Below are 26,826 nucleotides of genomic sequence, written 5' to 3' on the forward strand. Positions count from 1 at the left end.
GGTCTGTCTTAAGAGTCCAAATTTGTTGAGGGTGACCGTAAAATATCACACAAATCTGACACACTGCCAACCCATTTCCTTTTTGGAAATTCATTTTCTGTGTCGCACCGTATTTTAAAAACCATGGGTTACTTAAAATCTTAATACAACACCTAAGATGTTGGCTGCTTCCAACTTGATATTCCTGCAACATTTTCCTCTCTTGGCTGGATTAAACCCAGACACTTAGACATACAGTACACTACTCTTTCAACACGCTGTTCATTTCTCATATCCTTAGGAATTCCATACCTCAGATTTATTTATTTTATATTGATACAGTAAAGACTCCCCCCTCCCCCCACCAGGAGTTCAAATCCATCTGCACCTGCCTCTTTAATTTACAGTACTTGATTTGCCAGGACAGCTTGATTAAACCTAGGAGGTGTTTTGATGTCAAGCAGATGAAGATATTTCAGTTTCCCACCTTTGCTTCAATTATTATGAGGATAATTTAGATTTTTTTTCCCGGCAGCAGTCAATGTGATCGTTTTTAACAGATAATAACAGTAGATGCTTCTGAAAATCTAACAGATCTTAGGCAGCAGTGAGAGGCTATATAGTCTATAAATAAGGAAATGCCAGGCCTGAGAGCCAAGTGCAAAGAAAGAAAACCATAAAACTGAACACATGCTTTTGAAGTTCTTTATTAACCTGACATATCAAAGAATAAATTCACCACTAACAGTTGAAAGCAGCCAACTGTGTTATGACAGAATTCTTGATAAAATCTGTAACCCTTTGATCTTGCTACATAATGGAAGATGCTGATGTGCAAGCACCTGCCTTATGTATTTTATGTGGCTGTTGCTTTTTAAAAGCAGCTTCTTGGAAAAAACACTGCAGTATAGTATAGTTCACATTCACCAAAATCTGATGCATCTGATGCAAGAAACCACAACTCAACTGTACTTCTCGATGATTGAGTTAAGAATCACACTCCCACAAGAGGGAATTTCAAAAATACATTGCTTTGTGTTAATTTAGAATTTATTATTGATTAAAACATGACTTGATTTTCAGTCACAGTGAGTTCAGTACTCAAAACAAACGCTGACAACACATTCATACAGTTTTAAAGAGGATATATACGGAATAAAACAAAAATATCACACAGGAATACAATTTAGACCATGCTGCTTGAGTATTCAACCACATAAACTGATAAAAAAGAGAAAACAGTTTTTAGATTTACCTCCATTACTAGTAACTTTAACCTCTCCCGAGTTCAATGAGAGAAATCTGTAAAACAGGCAGCACAGTCTAGGAGAAAACAACGCCTCAAAACAGAGCTGTCATTCTGAAAGAGACCAGCAGGTAAAGGTGCAGGAACTCCCTTTTAAAAAGGCAAATGGAAATGAGAATATTCTCTAAAACTGGCCATTTCAAAGCAGTGAAAAACAGTACGTTTGCTAGACTTATAAAACCTGCACTTCAGTATAACAGTGTGCTAACAGAAACTGCTCCAGCAAGACACACTTTTCTTCACTAATTTTAAAGGGTTAAAAACTCTTTCCTTAGAGAATCACAGTTAAATAAACAGTATCTCTGTTTAACCTATTTGCAATCTGAGGGGTGGAATCTCTCGATGGAGTGCAGTTTTTCAGGGCAATGGCACACAGACGTCAAGTTCTCTTCTAACACGTCTTCGTCATTTATCTATGCAGCTGACACAGGGAAGCCCTTCACAGGCAGACTCCAAGTCTGACCCCTGCACGGACTGCCCAGCAAAAATCTTAATATAGACATGTTCTGTCTAAATCTAGAATGAATTTGAAATGACATGACTTGGAAAGTTGCACTTATATTACATGTTGTTCCACACAAAATGTTTAACTATTTACTCATCTGTATTTCAACAGTATTCTAAAGCAATGGAAATGTAAAGAGTCTTTGTGTAGTTACGTAGATCAGTAGGAAACCACTGTACTATTCTCTCTTGATTGGTCAAAGGAGAAAAATGAGCTGCTCTCAGTATCTGAACACTTAAGTTCTTCAGTAGTATTTCTACATTTTATTCACAAGGGCTGAAAGCAAACAAGGAACTTGCTAAACTAAAATGGTCAAATCACAATCAATCTTAACTAGGATAAGATGATTTGTGGTTTGGTTTGACTTAATATTGATCTGCAAAGGAACAAGTAATAGGTTTATTCCATGCTGAAAAAAAGAAGAAAGAGAACACAACGTTTCGGCCGTGGAGCCTTCTTCAGGTGTGAGAGAGACAGGGCAGTAGGCAAAGGTAAAGTAGCGGGAGAACAAAGGTTGGGAGGGAGGAGGAGTGAGAGGCGGGAGCAGGGGACAGAAAGAGAGGCCAATCAAGAGGTGTGAAGTCAGAATGGGTGCAGAGAGGTGTGAAATGAAACTTCCAATGAATGGAGAAAATGTAAAAGAACAGTAGTCTGTCGTTAAGGGAAGGGAGAATGTGTGATCCTAGCTGAATAATTTTAGTTTCCGTGGTCTTTCTGATGTATGAGTATTGATTATTGAGTATTGAGTATTGTATTAATATTGATCTGTTTGCATTGACTAAAAAAGGAGCTTGTTTTCAATGTGGCATGTTATTATCTGATTTTATTTGTCTACATCCTGTTAAAACGGGCCTTCAAAGAGACAAGAATTCTGGGAACTATTTCCTCCAGAACATGTGCTGATAAGCATTAAGTTACAGTAACTGTCCACCGTCTTCAATGGCCAGCAAAGAGAGTTCTCCAACATAAAAGCACTTTAGCAAAGTAACCATAAGGCCTACTGTATTTATTTACAAGTCGTAAGATTTAATAATCATTACAGAATAACACTGTACAGGGAGACTGCATCTTTAAAAGCTTTTACATTCATGTATATCAACACACAATCAATGACTTGGTAATCTGACCACCATTTCAGGAGCAAATCAAGGTAAAACTACAGTTCCATACATTTTTAAATACTGTACTTTACTGAGAAACATTCAATAAATTTGAAAGGAACTTACCAATTTCCCCTGATGCTTGGCTTACAAGAGGCCAGGCTGTATTTGGTTGAAAGCTGCCTTCTCACGGTGTTTGGCATGAAATGCTACAACTGCATGTGTTATCTAGCAAAACTGAGAGACGGGCCTTGTCATCAGGGCTTTCATGACCACCCAGGCTGATGTTGCACGGACTGGTTTCGTGTTAATTTAGTATTTTAAGTAAATTTGTGCAGTGCTGTGAATACTCCACTAGGTATATGATCCATGATTTCCGCCCCCTAGTTTAGCACTGCTGCTTCACACTGCTTCACTTCTTGAGTATTGCTGTCAGCTAACAGTGTTTTCTGGGAGTTTGTGTCCATAGTTCTTGACACAGAGCAAACAGTCCTTCTGTCCTTAAAATTCCCCAGTAATACCAGCCCTTGTCCTGTGACCTGCTTAGCATATCAGAAACTGCTTCCTTCCTTTATTTCACCAGATAAGTTAATAGGGAAGAGAACTGATTAAGACCTTAATCTGAACCCAAGTCAAAACATTGCTAGGACAAGAACAGAAATAGATGTGAAGCAGTGTTACTCCAGACAGTGCTATCTACAGTCTCAATGAAAACACAGGACTGTGCTTTTGAAAGGCCATGTGCACTGAGGGTCAGCAAGGCCAGTCATTCAGAACTGAGCAGACGTGCCCAACGAACACCAGTGTAGTCCAGCAGACACACTAATGTGCCACAGAAGGCCAATCACAAGGCCAAGGCAAGAATTCCTTTCTGTTTGTATTTTCCCCCACTAATGAATACACCGAGTTGTGTACGCTGTCTCTTTACTGCACTGAAAAAATAACAGCTGTATTCGGGCTTGTATGGTGCCTTTTAAATCACAGTTTAATTACTGTATAATGTTTGTAACCATCCCATCTGGTAAAAATGAACTGGTTAATCTTTGAAAGTCTGTAAAGTATAAGTTACCAATAAACTCATATGCCTCTACTGTATTTCTGCACAACAGAAAAAAAAAAACTTAGCTGGTTTTAAAATACTTTTCAAGCCTTAACTGTTTAGAGGCTAAGTAAATACTGCACATATAACTAAGCATTTCTGTACCCTTCATCTGAAGTCTGTTAGAACAAAACAAACGTTGAAAACGTTGGTGGATTTTTCAGATTATCAAGTCAGTAATTCATTACCTTCTCCAAACTGTGCTGATTGACCCTTTTTATCAGCGGGGTAAAGCATTTTTGTTAATATCTGGCAAACAATTAATTAGTTGCACAAATTAATACCAAAGCACCTTGATGAAAAAAAAATGGTAAAAAAAAACCCCAACACAATGGCATCGATGCCTCAATTTATTTTTAATGCATTTTGCAAAGTACTGATATTATTTGATGGTATTTTCTTTTCATACCTAAAAACATTAAATGAGCTATTGACAGAGTATGTTATTTGCATTATGTAAAGAGTTATGTAAATGCATTAAGAACAACAGATGCATCTTATTTTAGATCCATCATTTCTGGTGTAGATCATAATTGAGAACAGAAGACAATGATAGAGCTGTTTTGACTGCTTGCAACAGATACTATTGGATTCTTACAGTAAAGGTATAATCAAATCTGATGATATTTTCTTTTTACCTTGTAAGAAAAGACAGATCTAAAATGAGGGAGTTAAGCTCAGGTGAATATTTTCAAAATATTCAATTAAAAAAATTACATTAAAATTGTAGTAGTTCAGGTGGGGAGCTGCGTCAGCATACTGTACGTAGGCTGCAAAGGAACAAGTAATAGGTTTACTCCATGCTGAAAAGAGAAGAAAGAAAAACGCAACGTTTCGGCCGCGGAGCCTTCTTCAGGTGTGAGCACCTTCTTCAGGTGTGACCTTCTTCTTCCTCACACCTGAAGAAGGCTCTACGGCTGAAGTGTTGTGTTTTCTTTCTTCTCTTTTCAGCATGGAATAAACCTATTACTTGCTCCTTTATATTAAAATTGTTTTGAGATGCAGTAAAGAAAATGAGAGGGAGGCAGCAGCCCATCTTATCAATATAAGAATGTCATAACCCACCTGTTGGATTCTTTTAATATATTACGTTTGGGTCAGATTTTATACATGTTGCATTTCAACCAATCCTATGATGTATACATAGTTAGCCCTTTTCAATTTGTGTCTCTTTATTAAGGGAGCTATTTTTACTTATATTGAGATAAAGGGAAGACACACTACAACCAAATTTAAAGTTTTGATATTTAAAAGAAAACCCTGAAACTTTTATGGAATTAAGAAACCTAAGCAAGATAACTGATGAACCACTTTCTTAATAGTGAAAACTAAGCACAGATTCCTTGTCTTTGGTTAGGCTAAAGAGCTGATAAGAAAAATAAAAAACAGTTTCTGTAACTCTTTCTGTAAATTCTCTCAAGTTATCCCACTAGTTTTAAATGATGTAGCACAGTTCCCTCAAAAATGTGAAGTGCCACAAAACCCATTTTGATAAAAGAAAAAGCAAAGGAAAAAAAAACATGTAAACAGTTTAAACTGTGACAAAACAATCTTAATTTTATTGTGGTGGGTGAATGTACAGCGCAGAAAACATGCCGACAGCAATTATAAATTTGACAAAGTTGAGACATCTGAAAATTTAAGAAATGCTCTCCCTTTTTTTGGAAGAATTTTCTCTTCAAAAATAAATTACTGTATGTCTTAACGCACAGCACAGAAAACTGAGGCTTTGGTCAAATATATATTCTTGCCCCCAACAATAAGCATTCAGTTCATCCTTTTTACTGTATTTTATTTTTAAACATATCTTGAATGAGTTACTGTGGACCTAGCAAGCATGTTGAACTCGCATTTTTTTCATAAATCACTTAGTGTAATAAAACATAAGATTTTGAACTTGACAATGACATGTGAACTGTTTGCATTTTAGAGGCCTGTCTATGTCGTAGTTATAAGGTGTTAGTGCTTTCAGGTCTATGTCAACAACGAAACACTCATTAACAAATGAATATGCAGAGCTGAAGTGAAACAAGAAATATACAGTCATCAGAGAAAATGAAACATTCATCTTTAATTACAGGTAATGATAAATTACCTCAAAAAATAGATGTGGAAAAAATCATGGGGAATTTGAAAGGGCTTTACTTTTCTCTTACCTGATCAAGTAACAGCAGAAGAGTAAACTGAGGATGAAAACAAATATGGCTGTCCCAAAGACCACGATGTAGATATTGAGGGGCAGATTCTGAAACCCGATGTTAGGCATTCTGAAGCTGTAGTGCTGGAAGTTGGAGCTCATGGATATGCTAAGGAAAGAGAGAAAAGATCACTGACTTTCAACAGAAAGACACACGGCCTGTCTGTACCTAGCTGGAGACACTTCTACTGTTCATAAATGTTTAACAACATGCAAAATGAGGCCGTTTTATTGGTCACTTGTTTCAACGTGTTCACCAGCGTGGAACTGAGGCCTCTCGGTCTCTGTGCGATGTTCTTCAGAATGTGCTGGGAATGTAGAGCCAGAATTATCAGACTGTATTACCCATTCTTAGCTTTCACAGACATTCTGCATTATTGAATAAGAAAGATACAATAAAAAGAAGGAGCTGTCACAGCACTTGGAAACCCGCACTGTCTGATCACATTATCCTTTGGGCAGACAACCGCCAAGCCGTGAATAATCCCCTTGTGCTCATAGCCTTCAAAATCCAACTACCACAACACGCATAGCCTTATCCCACGCATAGCGGGACAGGTTTAACTCAGACACAGGCTGCCTCTGATGGCAAACACTTTCTTATAACTCCTTCTTATATCCAAATAATTCAAACTGCAAACTAAAAACACAATGAAAGATTACGGTTGAATGATACCCTTTACTTAGTGCACGTTTGCAGAGAAATGCTCGTAAAGAAAACTGGTTTATGAAGCTAACGATGCACCATGAAGGTTTACCTAACAGGTACTGTGTCTTGAACAACTGATAACTTACTTACTTTTATCACATGAAGTGTAGTTACTGTTTTCCATGTAAAATCAACATGGAACTTGGATCAAGTAAATGCGTGGGTAATGATTCACAGAGCAACACCTTAGCCGTCTGGGCAGCCAGCTGGCTCAATAGCTCTCTAAAGGACTGTGGGGTTGCCCACTATCCTTTCCAGAAAGGAACAGTAAGCTACAGTATCCAGTGCACCCTTCAATAAAGACCTGCTGGAGAAATACACACCTCTAGACGTGAACTGCATACTATGCAAGAAAAATACTGTGAATAAAATATCAGACGAAAGAGAAGAGGACAGATGGACGGAGTCAAAAGTCAAAATGGCCAAAAGGACCAACTGGGACTCACTAGATTGCACTGTCATTTGAGCAACTGATATCCTTGGACTCTCGGTACCATCCAATGCCCTCTTACAAGGAATATAGAGATGCAAAGGCATCCAAGGAAAAAGTACAAGCAAACAGAGATGAGAGCCGAGATTAAATACGAGATCTGTTAAGATCTGTCTAGTCTGATTAAGAAAGGAAGCTGTTATATTCCTGGAAATTAAACCCGCTCAGGCCCTGGTACAATGTGGGGAGAGCAAGATATTTAGCAAGAAATATTCACACCAACAAAGTGAGGGGAAAAAAAAGATGAAAAATTGTCCTGTTAAAACAGTCTGGAGGGAACAACAGAAGCAACTCTAATGAAAATAGAGTTGCCCTATTATAAAACAACGATGCCCTGCACTTTAAGCATACTGTGCTGTTAAAAGTATATTTTTTACTTCTGTATTTAGCACATTACACAAAAAAATTATAGCAGCTTTAATTGTTATGTCTGGGAGGCAGATGAAACTTACAAAGTGGCTGGACGACACGTTTGCTGGACTGGACCTTACAACAAATATTTGTGGATTAAATACAGATCAACACACTACAGTAAGTCATACAACACGCAGTGCTGTTGTTGTTGTGGGGCTGATCTTCAAAACAGGGAAAGTACAGTATGTGAAGCAACTGCCAAGGCTGGCATGGGGTTTTCTCTGGCTGTGTGTGATCCCCCATTACATCAGACTGCAGCTTATCGGTTTGAGCTGGGAGAAGTCAGTGTCTGACGCTGAATTTGTCATCTTTAGCACCGACACCAAACATCTACCAGAGAGCTTTTGCATTCAATATTCATCTCTAAAACGGGCTTTTATATAAACATTCATTACTACGTCAAATCACCGATTCCCATGTCACAATTAGCACAAGCCATTTACTGTACCACATAAAAGTTATTTCTTTCTAAGGTACAATATCAATCATGACGAGGATCACTGTTAAAACCTTTATGAACTTAATATATTTGTGCATTCTCAACACCTTTTAAGATTAAAATTGGACTACCTACCAGATAAACAGTGGTAAGCCAGATTTACAAAATATCTAAAGAATAATTCAAATCACCATTACCCTGTCTTCATTGCCTGCAACACAGAATGATTTTGACTGCACCCCAGTAAAGCTGGGGCTGATAAAGGGTTAAAAACATGACAAGGGGTTCAATGCCTTCAGCCCTCTCAGGACACCCAACACCTCTTCCAGGTCCCACGTGACTCCAGTCTAATGAGGCGTGGGGAGACACTCAGCAGTGTGTTCGGGGAGAACCTTACAGTGAAGCAGTAAAGGTTCACTTCAGAATAAAGTCTAAAAGTAGTGCCGAGCCCTTAGCAGTTGACAGGAGATCAGGGCTCCATCTGGTCAAGAGGCATCCTTCCGAAATACCAAACCATTTCACACAGCTTTATAAATGCGCTTTTTACTTCAAATCTCTTCAGTGTGATTCAAGCTGAATCACAAGCAATGTCAAAACTCATTTCAATCCTCCACAGTCACTGACGTGAACCACACACTATTTAAAAATACTACCACGGCCAACTTTCTGCACACATTATACTCCACTGCCTTACTTGCCAACTCTCTCTGCCCACGCCAACCCATTCAGAAGTCTGTAGCTTGTCTTGCCTTGCCTTCTTTCTTCCTCCACACCTTTCGTCTTTATAATCATCTTAAGTGGAGAAAAAATACCTAGCTGGGACACAACATGTTAATATTTATTTGACAAGCCTGTAAGCATTTAATTATTCACAACACTGAGCGGTATTGACTGTACAGTATATACAGGCATACTAATCTGTAGTTAAGATAAGGTAAGATCACTTTATTAGCCATATACAATTTCTTGTATTTCTTGGAGCTTGCTCTCCATGAGACACACAGACAGGGAGAGAGAAGCTTGGGGTCAGAGCGCAGGGTCAGCCATTGTACAGCGCCCCTGAAGCAGCTGGGGTTAAGGGCCTTGCTCAGGGGCCCATCAGAGTAGGATTCCTCTGCCAGCCGCAGGATTTGAACCTGCAACCTTCCAGCCACAGACGCAGATCCTGAGTCACAGAGCCACCGCTCCACCCCAGTTAACAACTTAGAAAAAAAGAAAATACATAAAATTAATTATACCGATTTAATTTTTTATTCTCCATCTCCATATGTTGTTTGTATTCCCCCCTTGTCAATATTTTAACACTGTGTGCTTTGTAGGAGAGACAAATGTTTTTAAGAGGACCAGATTAAGTGAAACAACAAGGGCGCTAAACAACCAAGTGCTCCATATTTGAGCCCTGTGGCCATAGTAATTAAAAGAGAAATGAAAGACCTTCCCTCGTTCACATGACTAACTACTCAAGACCTGTGTAGATGCTGCATAAGAATAAATATCGCCAGATCAGATATCACTTTGAAATGCAAAGCAGGTTTAGAGGCTGTCAAGTGAAGAGCAGTACACCTGGTTAAAATGAATTCTTTTCTCGACTCCAAGATCCTTTTCCAGTAAATATGAGACAAATTCAGATTAGACGGCTGAATGTTCTTAAGATATGTGCTGCAGCTACCTTTACTTTTCTTATTTCTCGGCTGTTCAGAGCAGTTAATATAATAATTATTATTATATTCAGAGCATTTAATATAATAATTATTAATCCACTGGGGTCGTACCTCCTCTACAGCACACTGTCACTTCTGTCATTTATTGCCTATGTGCGTTATGTTATGTAGACTATGTTTCTAAGTACACTGGAATTAAGTTTAATACGTTGATGACTGACAAACCTTTTCACCAAATACACTACAAACTCAGAAATTGTCAAATAAATACCAGGTCCAGCAACATAGTGCTAAAACAAATTAAAATACAAATACAAATTAAAATGCACTTAAAAAATACAAATTAAAAAACACTACACGCACCTCACACCCCACACACCCCACTCCTGTAAATGTAATTTGTGGATTTTACTGGATGTTACAATTGCCCTTAAACTGAAAAAAAAATGTTGGGTTTCTGTGCCTTTGAAAAGATTACATATTGTAATTGAATGTTAAAATTAATCATTTTTGTAAATGATTACAGCAAATTATTTGCTTTTATAATCCATGTTTCTTAGCAGTCCATGTCTGCTCTGAGCAACACAAAATGCTTTCTACAGAAGACTGAGGCATGCTCTTTTCAAAACGCGGTATGATGGGACAGCCCAGGCAGGGAGGGGTATAGGAATTTTACAACAAAGGTAAACAATGACAGGTGGTCATTCAGGTCATTTTCTTCTATAGGGACTGATCGAAGGATCTCATCCAGACGTTCCTTGAAAGAAGCCAGGGGTCAGCTTGTTACTTACTCCCACAACCCTTTGTGTGAAGAAGTGCCTCCTTGTACCGACTGAGCGATCTCACCCAGCTATTTCTTTAAAGAAGCCAGGGTACCAGCTTCTACAGCACGCCTGGCTAGCTCTTACCAGGCTCCCACAACCCCCGAGCTGTGAAATCTTCAGGAGAGACCAGTTCCAGCACAGTATCCCTCACCGCTTAGCCACCCTGACTTCTCTCCACTAATTCTGTAAGTCTTTATTTGCAGATTTGCACCCCATTCAAGTATTGTGGCCAGATTAATAAACAAATAACACAGCGCAGTAGATCTGCCTTAACTGTGATGCCCCAGGGATACATGTACAGTATATATCATTGTGGTGTTCTCAAAATTGTTTACTGTATATTTGTTTAATAATGCTAGTTATTACTTAAAAATGCAGAAATTTGGCACATAAGCATTTAAAGTACAGTACTGTAGAAAAAGTGTAGTACGGTACACATTACTTCAGCTTGTTTAATGCAAAGTACAATCATTTGCACCCCAAATGAGTGAGATATATTCTCACTATATTCAGCATAACTGCACTACATGTATATATTGCATACACCATGGACACATAACAGCTCTACTCACATTGAGTTTTATTCAATTTAAAAAATGTAACCTCAATTTTGTGATTTTTGTGTTTTTGTGAATTTTTGTGATTTTTGTGAGCTCGCAGAAAAAGACATTTCATTGCCAGCGACTACTGCTGCACGCCATATTGTTGTGCATTTGATCAACTTTGATTTGATTTGATTTTGATTTGATTTGATTTACATTCAATACTGTATGTTTAAAGGGACAGTATGTTGTCTGTAAATACTGTACTTTCACCAGATTGACACGACTGCCAGAAAACGTTGGAAGCAAGTTTATTGGCGGCAAAGTAATTGATGACCTACTTTACAAAACATTTCCTAGGCATACAATCGTATGTCGTAATATCGTTGCCTTTAATGCAGAAAGCAAACTAATCTGTTCGGTGTTTTTGCCTTGCTAATAATGAAAGGAAAGTGTGAAAGGCTCCAGAGCTTTGCTAATAATTTACCATTTAACCTGCTAATGTAGATGAGTCCTTTTACAGGACCGTAAACAGCAAAGAGACAACACTACACAGCACACCATATCAAATTACTATCAACTTTTCTGTGTGCGTTTGCAAACTGAACTGGTTCAATGACCCACATGTACTGTACGCATTACCAATACCCTGAGATCTTTAAAAGGGGAACTGCAACTGCATTTTTATATTTCGTGGTTAGAAAGAATCGGCAATGATGAGTGCATTTCAAACCACAATAAAAGTACACAGTATGTGTAGAACCTCAAATTTACATCACAGCATAAGACGGAATTCCCAGGTGTGTGGAGCACCCTGTTCTGTAACTTACAATGAGGCAACAACATTGTTAGTGAGGTGAAGCAGCATGATATTGCAAACAAGCAGGCTTCTGAAAACATCTCTTTTAATCCAACAGGAATATTGCTCTCGATTTTGAGATAGTTTTGCTGACAAATACTACTTACTTGTTAACTCAAATCACATTGGAACATTTCTTTGGTGAATAATACTATGTTATAACCTGTACTATAACCTATACTTATTTGATAAGATAAGATCTCTTTATTGGCCCTATACAATTTCTTGCATTAGGAGTTTGTCTTTTCGCATACCCCAGCTTGCTCTCCATGAGACACACAGACAGGGAGAGAAGCTTGAGGTCAGAGCGCGGGGTCAGCCATTTAAGGGGTTAAGGGACTTGCTCAGGGGCCCAACAGAGTAGGATTCCTCTACTGGCCACGGGATTTGAACTGGCAACCTTCCAGCCACAGGCGCAGATCCTGAGCCACAGAGCCACTGCTCCGCCCCAATGTGTATTTGCTAGTACACATTACACTAGTCACTACAGTACTTAGTGAGCAGGAAGAGCAGCTTCATGTGACAATTCTCATGAACTCACACTCCCACCCATGGTCAGACGAGGGGTTTGCAAAGTGGCGACCATATGGTACTTTCGCAAAGTTCACGATTTTGTGCTTAATTGCGATACCATCATTTTGTTTTGATACCCAAAAAATGTGTCTGACAAATTGGGACTGCAATTTAAAAAGATATTGTAAATAAAAGAGGAGGTCAACCCTCTTAACTTTTTACTGCTATTAATAACAGAAAACAAAGCTACTTGGTATTACAAAAATTCATAACTAAACCTTTAGAGTAATAGTGACAGGCAAAGTCTAAAGAAAAAACAAAGGATGAAAATAAATATCCATTGCCAGGCGGCAGTAGACTAGCGAAGGAACTATGTCACCCTTGACGTGGTCATGCTCTGCAGACTGGTTTACATACAACACTTAACTGCTGTGGAAGAAAATTAAATGCAATATAATTTACAGTCAAGTTCAAGTATCTAAAATCCCCAAAGGTAATGGTAAAATAGACCTTAGAGACGACACCTTCACACCTGAAGAAGGCTCCACGGCCGAAGTGTTTTCTTTCTTCTTTTTTCAGCATGGAATAAACCTATTACTTGTTCCCTTATAGACGACTTCTGAAACAACAGTGAAACACAAACCAGAGGATACAAACTAAAGAGGAAAAGGGCATTTAAAACTGAGCAAAGGAGGCCCTTCTTTACATATAATGTTGTGATCATATGCAACAAGCTACCCAGCCATGCTGTACAAACCACAATGGCTGGATGAGATTCTCAGATTAGTTAGCAACCACACATAATAATAATAATAATAATAATAATAATAATAATAATAATTGTTTACACTTATATAGCGCTTTTTCTGGACACTCCACTCAAAGCACTTTAAAGGTAATGGGGATCCCCTCCACCACCACCAATGAAGAATGCCCTAGCCTGGTTTTCTCTTGTGTGCAAACTTGTTTCTTCTACCACACAAACAAACGGCACTGATGTGAGAAAAACAACAACTATAAAACCAATGAACATGTTGCATTTTTGGTATACTGTTTGTTTTTTCACTAGGATAGAGATATACATTTCCCTTCATGATCCGAGCCCAGTGCAAGACACAAAAAAACTATTTTGTCTGTTTTGCGTATAAATACATGTCATTTAAAATTGTTCATCAGGCACCTACCACAGCTGCTGACAGACTGCATCATTCCTGTTTCTTGTTAATAAAAGAATAAATTAACTCTAAAAACAGAGTAGTACACAATAGCCAAGAGTTAAACAGGCATATGCAAATTCATCTGTTGACAAATAGTCACCTAAAGAAAGAATCAGTCAGAAATATAAATCCCATCAGGTACGCATCTGATCTTAAGATAAAGCCTTAATTGTAACATTAAAAGAGATGAAAGACAAACTTAAAAATCATGACTAGTTAAGGCTCACTGACTATTCATCAGCCTAGCACTAACACAGCGCACTGCTGCATCCCAGCTGTCTTAATCCGCATTGATGCTCGTCTCTTCAGCCCATTGAAATCCCCCTCTGTATTTCTGCCTGCATGGTCTCTGAACTCTAGGTGAACCTGTTGTGCTTGTGGTGTTTGTAAAGGAAGCACTGATTGGAGATTATGAAGCATTAACTGCAGTATCAGTAAGGGCCTCTCATCTGTAACCTAGAAGCCTCTGACCGGCATCCAACTGGAGATCATTTTGCATGTTTTCCAGAGCCCAGAGCTGTCCATGCTCCAATATTCAATTACACAGCTTGCTTTTCTCTTGTTTTTTTTGGGATTCTTCAGCTTTATTAATCTACTAACATATTACTAAGTCTCTTGACATACTTTTTTTGTCATTATGTTTCAAAACGGCCTGACGGAAAAGTGGAAAACTGTGAAAATGGTTCTGAATGACAACAAATCGCAAACCAGAACACAAAGTCCAGTGCAAACTGAAACACGAGAGCCTGTCATGAAGCACTGACAGCCTGGCTTCTTAAAAGTTCTACTTGACACATGATAAAGGCCAAAACAGCTGTAACCCCCAAGACCCTGATAACCAAAAATCAGAATTCAAAGAGGCATCCTCAGTTTTAACTACAGCATTTAAAAAAAAAAAACCACAATGCATAAAGAGGCAATACTGTAAATTCAGAACCTCTTATGATGCACGCCTAATTTTTACAGTGGTCTTTTTTACTCAGCATGTGCTTTTCTTCAATTAATAACAGAATGCATAAAGTACATAGAATTGGCTGTGTCATTTATGAGGGGATGCACCCTACATTTTCAGCTCATATTACAATTTAGACCCAGTACAATTATCTAAATCAGCAGCGCGAGTCCTCTGCTCTCAGATATGACAAATATGATTACACTATTGCCACTCAGCCTGAACGTCCGAAGTCTGTGCCCGTTTTTGTGGTTCCAACATGGAACAACACAGGGCCAGTCTGGAAAAATGCAGCCAGTGTTTCGGTTTGAAATACACATTCAAAAGGGTCTCGCTTCACAAAAGCGGTTTCTTCCGTTTTGGAAAAAATTAACCACTACAGAATACCTAAAGAGTGAAATTAAAACTGGTTAGATTCTAGCGCAAAGACAAAAACTGTATCGCTTTCTTTGTCAGAAGTCCCTTTAAGATGCTGTAATGTGTGACAGTGGATAAGAATACTCTCACCCTGCACGACTGTCAACGAACCTTCTGAGCAAGTTTCATTTTCTGCTGACAAATGAAAATCACTGCGGCAGTGTTTGAAAACATCGCAGCTCGTGTTTATACTTACGCCTGTCTGTTTGGATGCGGGTGTTTTTCTGTGTGAATTTTTACATGAGAGGGGAAGTGGGGAGATATGGACAGAGTGACAAAATAACCAAGCCCGCAGAAAAAAAGGAATGTAACTCTGTTTTGAGGAATGCAGTTTTATAGTTATTAGCCCATGACTCAAAACACACAACATGGCATTGTCACCAGTAATGAACAAGATAGATTTCCATGTGGACAGAATGAAGGTCAGAACATCCCCTCCCATTCCTAAGACAGTATTTACTCATGGCTAGCTGCACTAGCTGTCCCAGAATTGCTGGAGTGTACAAACTACCCCTGTAATAACATAGGCGATCCCCGACTATGCAAACACGACAAACTGCACCAGACGGTCCAAAGTCATTTTCAGTCTCACTGCACAATCTTAACCTAACAAATAATTTCCTTTTCCTTATCAAGAAGCACACATTAGTCAGAAGGTGACAGGAACTTTACATGTTACTAACCACACAAAAGTTTTAAAGTTCTGAAGCCATGTCATTAAGCTTTATTTATTATTCAAAATTAGGTACAAACTATGTTTCACAAATGTGAAATGTCAATGTCAAACCTGAAAACATGGCAACAGGGGTCACTGAGTTAATAATTTAACTTCTACTTGAAAAAAACTATTTTGATAAACTGGGAAATTTAAAAACCAAAAGAAGACTTGTTGTTGGCTGTGTCTCTCAGACTATGTCGTTGACCATCATGTTTACAGTAAAACAAAGAAATGCTCATCAGCCCATCTAGCGCATTTTTTCCAGGTAACTACCTGGAATGGTTGTACTTTTGAAGAATCCTAACGATACAGCAAAAAATAAATGAAAAAATGAAACTGAAGTGATTCGGTCATAGCTAAAAAGTCCACCTTCTTGTCCAAGCATGTTGCAGTATCCTCTGAGCAACAACAATGATCAAGGGACTTACTCATCAAAATGATCTAAAACTGTCAACATTTCATCAGAGAGGACTCGCACACGCTCAAGGGCACACAGCTCCTCTCTGTAGCCCTGTGGGGTCTGATCTGCAGCAGGTAGAGTCTTCAGCAGGTTCCAGGATCCTGCCAGTGGCCAGAAGGGTATCTTCTCTGCTCCCACGAGTCCTGGTCTACCTTTGATCCCCCAGCCTGATTTTCAACACCTTAGTGCTACAGCATAATTCAACCCTGACTAAAGATACACTGGTGCCCTAGTGCTGCTGCTGAGCCTAGCGGAGAGCCCGAGACTGCCCTGGAAGAAAAGGGCTGGCTCTCTCACGGGAGAGCGTTTCTCCTTTGGGCTTCTGAGAATGCTGAGGCCACTGTGGTGATCCTCGTGACTCCCTACTGTCAACTGAGCATGCTGGGACTGGACTCCCAAACATCCCAAACACATGACAAGCCACAAGCCTTGGCACAGAAGAAACTGCAAAGGAAGATACAGTAAGAGCAGTTCAGCAGTCTTTCCTCAAATGTCTTCAACAAGCCTATACCATACAGAAGGTGCAGGTCTCAACAGCTCCAGTACTATCAGGGTACAGGCAATACCCTTTCTGGAGAAACAGCTTTTATATTCACTTACCGCCAGGCAAAAAAAGACCTATGAAAACTTCCTCAGGAAGAGGAGCTCTCTAACTGCAAGTCTGGTGCTTTATTTAAACCCTGCACATGTGAGCATCCAGGAGTGTGTTGTAAAAAGGAATGACTGCCAGTCATCTCCCATCACGAGTGATGTGACTGCCTCTTTCAAGGAAGATCAAAGGGGAAGCCCTTCAAACTAGCAGTAATAAAACATCACATACAAGGCAACTTAAGTTTAAAACAGAAGACCCTGCTTTCATGTGATTGCTTCTGTACAATTTACAATGCGCAGTCAGGTGCTTACTGCAAACACATGAGCAAAGAACATGAGTGTGGTATTTTATTGTTCTAGAACTGTAATATCTGTAATGAACTGCACATAGTATATTTCATTAAATTGTGTGAAATACCCAATGTTGTGTGCAATACAAAAACTGGTCTTCAGTATCATCAAGTAGTAGAAGCTTGACTTAGCTCCCTGCTATCTAATGGCTTAATGGCTGTGAGCCTAAGGCTTTTTAAACTTCTACCCTTATTTTTTTTCTTTAAAGTTTCACAGTCACTCTTACACTGCCAGTTAGTGAGAACTCTTAGGGGCTTGGCAATGCTGTTATTCAATTTCAATAAAAAGTTAAGATGGTTGACTCTTTTGTCTTCTGCAAGAATCCGTTTTAAGATCTCCAGGTGATGATAAAGCATGCCGTACTCTCTCAGCTCATTCATGCCATTAAATTTTCAGACCCATGCAGAAAAGTGGACTGTAAATTAATGCGGTTTTTTGTGTAGTCTTGTCTCTTTACTACTGCACTCTTCTAAGAGGAAAAACCCACATTAGTAAGTTACATGGTAAATGAACAACAAAGCTCTATGTCTGTTACACAGTGCTTTCATTATTAACAGGCAGAGTAATCTCTAAGAAAGGACTGCACAAAACTGCACAATCCTTTGCTTAGGGAATGCTTTCCATGTTACTCATAACGCGTTATTTACTGTGTATGTCTAGGAAATGGTACTACATTTATTCACCTTATTAATTCATATTTTGACTTGGCATTAAAACTGTTTGTACTCTTAGACTTCATCTCTTCTTGAGACCTAGGCTCAAATCTCATTCCTGATGTTCTTTCTACATTAGGAGTTACATTGCAATTGAACAGCAATGCTCCAATGTCTGTAAGCTCAAATAAAAAAAAATATAATTTTGTGGTTGCCGGTAATTTTGAGTTCGATCTTTATTTTTCAAAGAACTTTTCTTTGATAAGAGAAGTTGACAAAGGAGAATGTCATTTTGTTACAGTATGTCTGTTATCTTAAAAACTAGGGTAAATGTCATGCAATCGACATCGTTTGACAGAAACAGCATCTTCCCAGGATTAACTTGCACAAGTAAGATTTAAAATTAGGAGGCGCTAAGCTACTAAAAGTGAGACATTTCGGTATTTACTGTAACAAAACCTTTGAAGTTACAGCACAGTTTGTTTACTGCATGACAAAGAATAGTTTTAATGAGCACTTCAGGACACATCCTAAGCCAAACGTTACACCCCTGCACTTAAACACATTTAATTCTTTAATATACTGTAACGGGCTTGTATTAGGATGGTACCGGGAGAGCACAGAGACATAGTCCTTCAAGAGTAGAGAGAGTCATAGGTGTATACATTTCTGAAGCTCCCCTGCCTCAAGGTGAAAGAGGCTATGTGACTCTCACGACACAATCTATTTAATTTCGCAATGTACACTGCCACACCTGCACACTGCTGCACCTGCACCAAGAATGGGTAGATTTCACTGAATGCTACAAAATGATGAGACTGAATCACACCCGAAATCATGCTGTAAGCCGAGTTCTAGACTGAGAAACATGCATCGGGCACCACAGACATTAAAATAAAATTGGACATAACACTCATGATGACAGACTGGGGTGGTAAGCGGCACAGTGGATAGCATTGCTGCCGCACAGTGCCGGGGCCCTGGGTCCAATTCCTGGGAGTGCTATCTGTGTGGAGTTTGTACGTTCTCTCCATGTTCGCGTAGGTTTCCTCACGCAGTCTGAAAACATACAGGTCAACTGGCTTTGGGGAAAACTGACCCCGTTGCGAGTGTGTACACCTCTCTGTAAGGGACTGGCGTCCCACCCAGGGCGTACCCTGCCTTGCACCCGCTGCTTGCTGGGACAGCCTCTGGCTCCCCCGCGACCCTGAGCTGAATACAACTCCCAGAACACGGACAGAAGGATAACAAACCGTAACCTTAAGTGCCTGATCAGACTGAGAGCAGTAACCGAAATCCGTTTAAAAACAATGATTTGCGTTACGCCCACCCGAGATGGGATATCCAGCCGCAAGTTGTTCTTCCCATCTCGGCTAACAGGAGAACGAGGAAGTGCAGGCCGAGCCCTCCGAGCCGCCCACGTCAAAACATTTCACACGTCTCAGGCAGCGCGGCCCCACCCTCACAGATAGCACCACAGGAGTCACTGATGATCTACTGCTTCATAGGGACGCAGTTACTCAAATCTCCAGAGCCAATGTTCCCCCATCATGACAGGCAACGCTGTGCTGTAGGAGGCACCTTTCTTTGGGCACGAAGTTAAACTGAGGTCCTACTTATTTCACGCGCATGTGTATGTCCCCACTGTCGAGCATAAGAGTTCTCCAACACCGAAGCACAGCAAACGGTAAAACCTTGGTTTATTCGCTAGCTTGTCCGACTGATCACAACAATAACCTTTCCTGCCACTCTTCGTCTCCTTCATTTAAAATTTCAAAAAGCGTTCTCTTCCCAGTCAAACTCCCGGCAGGAGACGTGAAACACAGTAGTCCCAGAACTCATTTCTTGCCTGATTTGCCCCCGGCTTTTCACTGGAACCACTGTGAGCAATTACGAGTTCAAAGATCTGCATTCCTGCTGGCAAAACTGAATTCCTAACTGCCTCTGGCCTGGAACTTTTCAGAGCAACATTTCCAGCCTTAGGACAAAGTTATATCACGAACAAGGGACTACATAGACCACATCATAGTCAGTCTTTCAGATTCATGTCAGATGTATACCCTTAAAGTTGTACAGTATGTGAGATGCAATAGAGAAACGATATATGCAGTGCAAAGCTGATTTATTTAATCTCCCTCTAATCAAAGTAATTGCATTGATCCGATAATTAATTAATCCCCTTTGCCTTCGCTAATCAGGAATGAGGCGAGTGCATCTCTTTTTCCTGCAAGTGCAAAGAACCGGCCTCCTGTGATGGCCAGCAAGCGGACAGGCGACGACACAGGCGTCACGACCAGCCCGCTCTCCCACCTTGAACACGTCCACATTAATAATCCGTTTCGAATATCCCGATGCCCTGTGAAAACGGCAGGCCCACACTCCCAGCCCATTCGCTCCTCGCGGTTGACCTTTCAATGCCTGGATCTGGCTGGGGTTCAAGTCCCCCCCCCCAGTTTCCTGCTTCTTGACGACTTTGAAGGAGTAACACAAGATGGCACACACATCAGCAAGCACCCCCCTGGAAACTAGCAAGCAACTGACAAGCACAGCTGCTGCCTGTAACATTTAATCCCAGGATAAATATTCAGCTAAGGTTCCGTCTTAACCCCTTCATCTCCTCTTTCCAAGACAGCAGTGCCACTGCTACAACACAAAAAGGTGCACAAATAATTTTCATTATGACACGTTTATCTAGTTAAAAATGTGCAATTCAGGTCAAGGGAAACAGGTACTTTCACTGTGTTCCCCAACTTTTGTTAATCAATATAGTAAGTGCTTGGACATCCTGTGCAGAAAGCACAGAAAGCTAAAGCAACAACAATTTTCATTGGAAAAATAATTCTGCTTTCAAATAAGGCCCCTGAGAGATTACAGCACAACTGGATTAATATGTTCCACCCACAAAATTGATAGATTCCATAATTCAGAAGGTAAGATGTGTAGGTACACAATCCAACGTACACAGTACAAAATGAGCAGGGGCTCTTTGATCTTGCGGAGTTTTATATTTCAAAACAGTACAAAAAGCAACACAGAGAAAGGTTGTGTTTCCGCCTCATTTCACCGTATGAGCATGAATCCAGGGGCAGCATTAAAAACGATATTTCATTCCAGATATCCAACACATCATGACCTCGACAGCACTAACACTGTATCTGACAAATAAACACAATAAACACCGTGCCTTTATCAAAGTATGTAAAAGAACTCCAGGACAGGATAGATAACAGTCTTGAAAACAGGAGCACAAGCGCGCACAGTGTCCTGTTAAACTCCACACGAGAGGGAATGGCAGCCTCCCTGGTTAAAAAAACAACTTTGTGACCAATCATTCGCCCTCTCGGAAAGAAATATATCTGGGAAGGACGAAATCGGTCAAGGGGGTACCCCAGGGAATGCTCAACGCCCACACCTCTCTCTTGGTTTGTGTGGTTTGGAAAAACACAGTGACGCAAGATTAGGGGGAGATGGAACAAGCTGCCAGAAAAGCATTTTTCTCACTCCGTCCAAGATGCCCCTACTAAGAGCGAAACTGGAGAACCCTCCTCCTCAAAAGTCACTGAATGAAGCTCTGGTCGCTGCATGGACCAAAGACGACGCCAAATTACCGTATTTATTTCACATTTCTTCTGCAGGCCAGTGTACAGCAGCACAAAAACAAAAGCAGTACAGGGAATTTTGGGATGCTCAAATGGACGCCAGTAAAATACCTGACAGGATAATCTTAAATTTAATAAACCTGGACCTGTAACTTTCTGACATTTCAGAGCTTTTGAAAAACAAATATAGCCAAGAACAATACAGCAGTAAATACCTTTGCAGGCCTTGAATGAGGCCTATGCTATTTTTCATGTGGTAGAGCATAATGTCAAAGAAAAATATACGCTAACAACATGTAGCTGTTCAGAGCAAATTCCGATTTTGTCAAAGCAGATTGATGCACTTGGCATCTTCATGCACACAGCCTCTGTCAAGTACTCACACAGTCTTGATTGACATGTTGCATCCCACAGTGCAAACACCTAGATACAGAGCTGTCCTGTGGACTGCAGAGATTAATTTTGGAATAAAACACATCCATCCTCACACATGTCACAGCTATTATAGATAAATCACCTATAGTAAAAGATAAACTGTGCTTCACACATAAGATGCTATCCAAGCAGCAATTTTAACGAATTAGGACATTATACAGACACCAAAGAGGTGCTCACAGCAAAGCACAGCGATGACAAGACGCACCACACTGTACTGTACTGTACTGTACTGGGCGCTGCAAACCTGGAAAACCCCTATTGTGCAACAGTAGATATTTATCACATGGACCCACCACACACGTTTCTATTACACTGAGTGATTATAGTTTGTACCAGATTCAGCACAACTATGTGTACTGAGGTGTCTCATTAGGTGCTGCAAATGCAAGACCTTGAAGAGCTGCACTTACTGTATAATCATTAATGTTTTAAGGAATGGTCCATTAAAACCAATTTAAAATGCTACCAGAGACACTCATATAGAAAGACAACCCAAATGGCCTCCTCTCAGTTGCAACTTTTCATTTATTCTTAACTTTTTGGGTGAATGTTTCAAAGAGCATCAGAGGCACTGTCTACCTCTGGCTGCTGAAATACAATTCACACTAGTCTGTAAACTGCAGCCCCATACTGCACTGACAGCTTGGGAGACCTGAATCTTTTTTAACCTGGAACAACAGAAGACTAAAGACCGCTGTCCTGGAAAGCAGGGCAGCCGATCCAACTACTCAAAACGCCTCAAAGACAGTGACAACATCAACTCAGGGAACATCTTCAGAATCAAGGGAGAAACATGAAACAGGGGACACAGACTGAAACTCTGGAGAAGTACTGTACACTGAAAGCCACGATCAGGAGGTACTTCTTTACCCAGGGAATTCTGGAAGCATGACACAAGCCACCCAACCATGTTGCTGAAACCGATACCCTCCATCAATTAGCTCCTAAGTGTCAAACAGGCTAGACGGGCCGAAGGCTCTCCTGCTTATGTTCTTATGCCATGAGGCGAACGGTGTCGGTAATGAGTTTCTCTTATTTGCACATCCTGGCGTTAGTTTAGAACTTTGATAGGGATGAAAATGCACTACTAGCCTGAGTCATCCTGACGTGCTGCAAGTATTCTGTAAGCAAAGGAAAATGAGTCTCAGCTTTCTTAACGGGGGCTGTGGTTGAAATCTGCAGTATTTTATAAAGCTGTTCTGTAACACGGGACTATCTGCTTATTAAGTAATCTACATTTGATGTATCAAAGATGCAACGTCTTGTTAATTTTACTGTACTGTTTTGCACTTGTTCACAGACTGTGTGAAGAACAGTAAAATTATGTTCCTTTATGGAGCAAAACGGCTTTGGGCTTGAAACGAGCTTCAGATATCCAACGTTTACAAACAACTGTTAATACACTGCAGACCTTGTCTTCCCTTGAGCAATTTGCCTTTGCAATTTCCTTCTCTGGAGCAAAATTACAAGCATTTTAACTGAAGAAAATTGCATAATTTGATTAAAACATCTAACTCATTCCGTAACCTACTGTACTGTACAAACACAAGCTTGGATCTGAAGACTTGATTGAGAGGAAATGGGTGTTCTGCTCGTTTATAAGCAGGTGGATATTCGTTTCAGCAGTTATTAAAACAATGCCAGTCCGTAAGCAGTGAACCACAATGACATCTTTTTCAATAATCTGCACAGTAACAAGCCCCTGATTGCTCTTTAATAGCAGGTCTTGAAGGGATTAAGAGAGCCTTCCACTGTGCATAATGTAATTGTAAATTTTGATTACCTCTAGTTGGGAACTCATTCCTTTTCCATTTTCTGCTTCTAGGAAAGGATTAAATGGAATGAATAGAACTAGCAGACGACCACAGATAACAGCAGGGAAATTAATTCTGGCTTCGGGCTCTTTTATGTACTGTAATGCACCACACTGTCAACACTTCATTAAAGGAAAATTACATCAACATCTTCCCCAGTCCCATTAGGTCCGAGAGCACAGTACATCCCATTATTAATAATGAATTCAACACAACAGAGGCTCAGACTACCCACCTAACCAGTTGTCCATTTTCTGGAAAGACTCATCTCAATTTCACACCTTGGGAGTGTAATTCATCAGAGTTCTTCACAGGCGTGTACGGCCATGTGAAACATTAATGCTACTGTAACTTCACATTACATCCATCAAAGTTAAGGTTTAAAGGCTTGCGTTAACGTATATGTATTAAAACATTAATGAATAAGGCATTATGCAGGCCTACTTTTAACATTTTTCTTGAAGAAACTCGTGAATGCACTGGTTGTACTTATATCTAAAAAGCAAACAAGGGCTTGTCTAGTGTATATACAGGTATGGCTATATTTACCCTATCTGTAAGGGCACTGTAAGGCAAAGTGCGCATGGCGGTAAGAATTAATTCAGTGCCATTTTTCCCCATCTTTCAAGTGCCAAAAACGTTTGTTTTAAATAACACAACCAAAATAGTTTCACCTGAAGAGGAAAGTAAAGTAGAAAAAACAAATCATGGTTTTCTGATGAAATAAGCACAGTTCCAACAACGGAGTGAATATTCAAAGTATTTTATTAATGCACTGCAGCGTAACCGCAGATCAGTCATCGCTGCCCAGGCCGTGGTGCTTACAAATAACTTCAACACCGTAATGAGAGGAACAGGCAATCCGGCCTTCGTTTAACTCTTCGTGCGCCGCTGCAGCCCACTGTATTTATATATTGCAAACGGTGACGTGGTCGTCGTTCTGCGGCACAGATTTCTCCGAGCACTAACAGACGGGATGAGCTCGTTTAGAGCTGCCGGGAGGGGAGGACGGTCAAGGGGGCGTTCGTTTCGGGAGCCCCCACTCCACCAAAAAAAACACGCGAGTTCGAGTTCGCCCCCACCCCAACAGGGTCTGACTTGTTATCGCCACCAGATTTGGGCTCTCCCTCACACAGCCCGCGACTAGTGCCGTGAGGGAGGGATACAAGTCGCCACCAGCAAGAAACAAAAAAAAAACTGGGGGGGCGACGAGCCTATGCGCAGCTCTGACGTCCCACTCCGGAACCCGGCCGGCCGGCCGTCGAGAACATTCGGAGCGAGCCCGCGGCCCGGGCGCGAGCGCGCCGGAGTGCCCGCTCCAGCCCCGCGCGGCGGGCGAGCGAGCGCCTGTCTGCTCAGCCCGAGAGACACCCCTGCAAATCGGTCGGCGCGGGAATTTCAGAGAAAAAGACAACCGGACTACGAGACTTTTCGCCCCTCTGGGCTCCTAAGCGAGCTGTGCCCTGCTGCCAAGGCTTTCCGAGCCGTTACGTCATTTGAAACTGTAGCACTGGTCTCCCCTCAGCACATTTGACCTGAATAGACTAGGGCATACGTAGCCTGCCGATCCGGTGCATCCGTCTACAGTCTATCTTTACACATTTGCGGTATTTTCCCCATCTCAGCAATGTACAGGCTGAGCAGGACTGTCTCATTTAGCACTGAGACGCGCGGGGCACTACCACATGTTAAGAGTGTTTTTAATAAGGTTTTGAACGACGTTCAAACCATTAAACGTTCATTGAGCAAATCCGGCTATGAAGGCCCCCGCCCCTTGAAACACGCACCTCTAAAGCTGCAGTACTACTACTAACAGTAATTGCATAGTGACTGAATTACGTGCTGTTCTCTGCAAGTGCCTGCAATACAGAAATAGATAAATGTTGCTACAACAACCTCTGGCAGTAATGTCAGATCTCGAAATCACGACCAATGCGACGTTTAACCCCTTAGGAGATGCAGGAGGAGAAACTTTACGTCTCGCCGGAATCTCCTCCCCCCAATCCAAAATAAATCTTTTAACAACGGAGTGGAATGAAAGTCCCCGGAGAATCATCTTGCCCTAGCAAAAATGTGTCGATTTATTTGACGTGATCCCGAGCGACACGGGTTTGAACCGCTGCCCATTCGTCCGAAACAGGCTGAGGAACAGTGGAACTTACCAGTATGTATCTCGGCTCCTGCGTTTCTTGACGTATCTTCCGAAACACCAGGACCAATACAGCATGGGGTGGTCGAGAGCTACAGCACCTTTCAAACGTAACTGCTTAATCCTACAAATGCTGCCCGTGCAGCGTATTTCAGCTCCTTGCGAACCGCTCGCCTCCGCCGCCACTACTACTAAGTTAGTGCAAGTTTAAACAGCAGCGCAGCGATTCACCTCCTGGGGTTTTTTCTTTCGGGAGGGGGTTTGTCTCTCGCTGCAAAACGCCTCTAGCAGTGTCCGCGCGGGATGCCGCTCGCGCGCCACGCACGGCCGCCCTGGCAGCGCGAGGGGGGCCGATCCGAGCTGCCGGCGAAGTCGCGCCGCCGTCCGCCTCGCACGTAGCTCACGAAAGCTCCCTCCCTCGCCGGGCCCGCTCGCCGCCGACACAGACTGACTCCGAGCGGGCGTAGGACTGATGTGCCGAGCTTTAAGGGGAGGGGTGTGGGCGACTTGGGGTGTCGCAGGAGGAGGAGGGGACGGGGAGGTGGGGAGGCTGAGGGGACGGGCAGTCTGGTCTCCGCTGTCGCCGGGCTGAACGGAGCCCGGGTGTGTGTTTGTTGGTTTGTTTGTCCGCGACTTTGCTGACGCGGGGGCGACGCGCTCTCGCCGTGGCGGAAGACTGACATGAGCCTCGCCTGAAGACGTTTGAGTCGTGGTTTGAAACACAAAACGCACAAATTTGCTTTGGGCTTGCACGGATTCATTCGCCTTGACGTAACCCCGTGTGCACAGACAGACGGGCCATGCAGAATCAGTAACTATCGTGTTTACTG

General features: G+C 41.2%; 1 protein-coding gene across 6 annotated transcripts in view; it reads right to left on the reverse strand.

Annotated features, from left to right (window-relative positions):
* The window catches only part of rnf24 (ring finger protein 24), a 44,000-nt gene extending 17,459 nt beyond the window's left edge, over positions 1 to 26,541 (reverse strand). The window contains exons 1-3 of one of the 6 annotated variants that reach the window (XM_069191743.1): positions 26,010 to 26,101; positions 13,170 to 13,256; positions 6,146 to 6,295 (exon numbers count right to left, since the gene is read on the reverse strand). In XM_069191743.1, the coding sequence (XP_069047844.1) occupies positions 6,146 to 6,295; positions 13,170 to 13,219 (200 nt within the window). In that variant the 5' untranslated portion in view covers positions 13,220 to 13,256; positions 26,010 to 26,101. Of the gene's footprint in view, positions 1 to 6,145; positions 6,296 to 13,147; positions 13,257 to 13,821; positions 14,165 to 16,369; positions 16,713 to 26,009 lie in introns of those variants that run through there. The other 5 variants (XM_069191741.1, XM_015343924.2, XM_006629150.3 and 2 more) reach the window with 5 other exon arrangements.
* Positions 26,542 to 26,826: the final 285 nt, after the last annotated feature.

Source organism: Lepisosteus oculatus, chromosome 1 (genome assembly GCF_040954835.1).
Source record: "Lepisosteus oculatus isolate fLepOcu1 chromosome 1, fLepOcu1.hap2, whole genome shotgun sequence".
Taxonomy (NCBI): domain Eukaryota; kingdom Metazoa; phylum Chordata; class Actinopteri; order Semionotiformes; family Lepisosteidae; genus Lepisosteus; species Lepisosteus oculatus.